The 2,599-nt window shown below is 62.0% G+C and overlaps 1 protein-coding gene and 1 long non-coding RNA gene across 2 annotated transcripts in view; both read right to left on the bottom strand.

The window, feature by feature from the left end:
- SH3TC1 (SH3 domain and tetratricopeptide repeats 1) overlaps positions 1-66 on the bottom strand; it is a 20,581-nt gene extending 20,515 nt beyond the window's left edge. The window contains 1 exon segment of the mRNA XM_025051837.1: positions 59-66. Coding sequence (XP_024907605.1) covers positions 59-66 — 8 coding nt within the window.
- A 9-nt stretch (positions 67-75) lies between these two features.
- The window catches only part of LOC112485515, an 8,040-nt gene continuing 5,516 nt past the window's right edge, over positions 76-2,599 (bottom strand). The window contains exon 3 of the long non-coding RNA XR_003048492.1: positions 76-519. This is a non-coding gene — a long non-coding RNA (uncharacterized LOC112485515). The remainder of the gene's footprint in view (positions 520-2,599) is intronic.

The following is a 2,599-nucleotide window of genomic DNA, read 5'->3' as shown; positions in this document are numbered from 1 at the left end:
GGGGCCCGGGCCCCCCAGACCTCCAGCCCCGACCTCTCCCACGACCCCAGCTCCAGACAGGGGCATCCAACCTCCAGCATGCACCCCACAGAAGCCTCAACTCGCCCCAGAACCAGCTCTTTAGTCTAGTTCTTACCATGTCCCACCTGTGACCCCACCCCAGAGTATCACTTCCCCTGCGTGTGGCCTTTGGGCATGTCCCCCTCTTCGAGTGGAAGCAAACGTAAAGTCCGGGGAGGCCCTCGGCAAACGCGGGTGAACCCAGGGTGAACGCACCCCACCCCCTGTGGAGACGCAGAGTCCTGGGCCCTGCCCCAGGCAGGCGGGATCAGACTGGGCACAGGACCTGGGCACCTGCATTTAACAAGTCCCCTCCCACCCCACGGAGGGAAGAGGCGATGCCCAGGGGTCCCGCACCATGCCCCCAGTCCAGAGGATGTCTACCTGTGGGGTACGCTCCCATCTGGCCGGGAAGGGTCCCCGAGGCCCGCCGGGGGACGCCAGGGGTGAGAGCACCATCTGTAACAGAGCAGGTCTGTGATTACGGCGAGAACAGGCAGCTCGCAGCTACGAGGTGCTGGCACCCCAGCTCTGTCTGGAACAACAGCCATGTGTCCACACCCCTACAAGCCACCCCGCACACGGCCTCCCTTCCTCCAGCGCCATGAAGCCCGGCGAGGACGGACGGCGTGTGCGCGTCCTTCTGTGCTGCAGCAAACGCCCCCAGGCTTGGTGGTGTCTGCAGAAAGCACGAACGTGCCACACGGCTCTTCCGGAGTCTGAAAGGCGTCTCGCCGGCCAAAGGCAAGGTGTCGGCAGGGCCGGTTCCTTCTGAGGCTCCCGGGGAGAATGCGTTCCCTGCCTTTTCCAGCTTCTAGAGGTGCCCGCACGCCTTGGCTCGCGGCCCCTTCCTCCGTCTTCAAAGCCAGAAGCCCAGAACCTTCGCTTTCTCTCAAACTCCAACCCCAGGATAATCTCAGCTCAGAATCCATCACTTAATCCCATCTGCGAAGTCTCTTTGGCCACAGGAAGTCATGTATGGATGCACAGGTTCTGGGATGAGGACGTGGACTTCTTTGAAGGCCATTATTTTGCAGACCACAGAGAGGAGGTGACGGCTCAGAGGGAACTTGGGGTCTGGAACAGACAGACCTGCATCCTGATCAGGCTGCATCAGCCGCTTACTGGGGGTGACACGTGCCTTGTGAGGCTGGAGGGGTGCGGCTCGCAGCCTGGCGAGGATTAGTGACATACCCTGAAGTTTGGGGTCAGAGGAGGGGCTCACACAGGGACCAGAGCCGAGGACGGGCTCTGGAGCGCCGAGTGGCACTCAGTCCTCTGCTGTCACCCCCCGCTCCTCCATCCAGCTCCCAGTCTGCATCTTGGCCGGGCGCCTCGTCTCTGCCCTGCCCAGTCTGCTCATCTGTAAAACGGGACGAGCAACCGAGGCCTTAGGGTCGAGGGGAATCTGATGGGGAAAAGCCTGTGGCTGCGGCAGAGAGTGAGCTGGAGTGCGGCCGGTCACCCCGCCACCTCCGGACGTCCTGCTGAGGCCTGGGCACAGCGCCGCCACACCAGCCTCAGACCGGGCAGCGCTCTGGTGCTGCTTTCTGCCCTCTCCCCCTTGGCATCTGCTGACCGCCCAGAGCACACCAGCCCCACGCCATCTCAGTGCCTGGGAGGCCAGAGCCCACGTCCAGGCCTTGCTTGCTCTGTGTCCCCAGGACCCGCCATGCAGCAGGGACTCAGGCCCCTGTCAAGTCCCAGAGAAGCATATGGCACCCAGATCTTGGCTTAAAGCTCCATCCTCCAATTCAGAGACGACCATCACCAGTATCGAGACAAATCACCATCGCAGCCTCCAGCCCTGCTGTGCGGAGGGGGACACGGCGATTCTGGGGGTGCTGCTGCCCCCCATACCTGGCCGTGAAGGCGAAGAATCACTGCCGTGCCCACGCCGAGGGGCGTCCCACAGAGAAACTGGCCTGTATTCTCCAAGGGGTCAACCTCCAGCTTAAAGGCCCAGGAGCCGTGACAACAGCGTGGCCCAGGCTCTCTCCGCTCTAAGGGACGTTACGATGACGAGATCTGGCGAGGTCTCAGATGGTCACAGAGGGAACTTGGGGTCTGGAACAGACAGACCTGCGTCCTGATCAGGCTGCACCAGCCGCTTACTGGGGGTGACACGTGCCTTGTGTCACTAATCCTCGCCAGGCTTTCTCCGCTCTAAGGGACATTACGATGACGAGATCTGGCGAGGTCTCGGATGGTCGTTTAGACCCGAACGTGATGTCGGAGCCCTGTGGCACGGTGGCTCTGTCAAGGGCATGTCCCAGTTTTAGGAAATTCACACACCGAAGTGTTTGGGGTCCAGGGGCACGGTGTCCGCCGCTCGCCCCGAAACGGCTCATAAAGTACTGTGTGTGAATAAAGGAGAGCACAGCGGAATGTGGAAGGCCGACAGCTGGGGAAGCTGGGTCAGGGGGTTATTTGCATCATTTCCTGCCGCTTTCATCGTCAGCGTGAATCGTGAGGAGACACCTCGGAGGCGAAGGTGCTCTGGGTGGGCGCGTGTCGCCGAGCGGCCGGATGGCGCGAA

Source organism: Pteropus alecto, unplaced genomic scaffold (assembly GCF_000325575.1).
Source record: "Pteropus alecto unplaced genomic scaffold, ASM32557v1 scaffold5, whole genome shotgun sequence".
Taxonomy (NCBI): domain Eukaryota; kingdom Metazoa; phylum Chordata; class Mammalia; order Chiroptera; family Pteropodidae; genus Pteropus; species Pteropus alecto.
The sequence above is the reverse complement of the archived record's forward strand: the minus strand, read 5'-3'. Positions and strand labels throughout refer to the sequence as shown.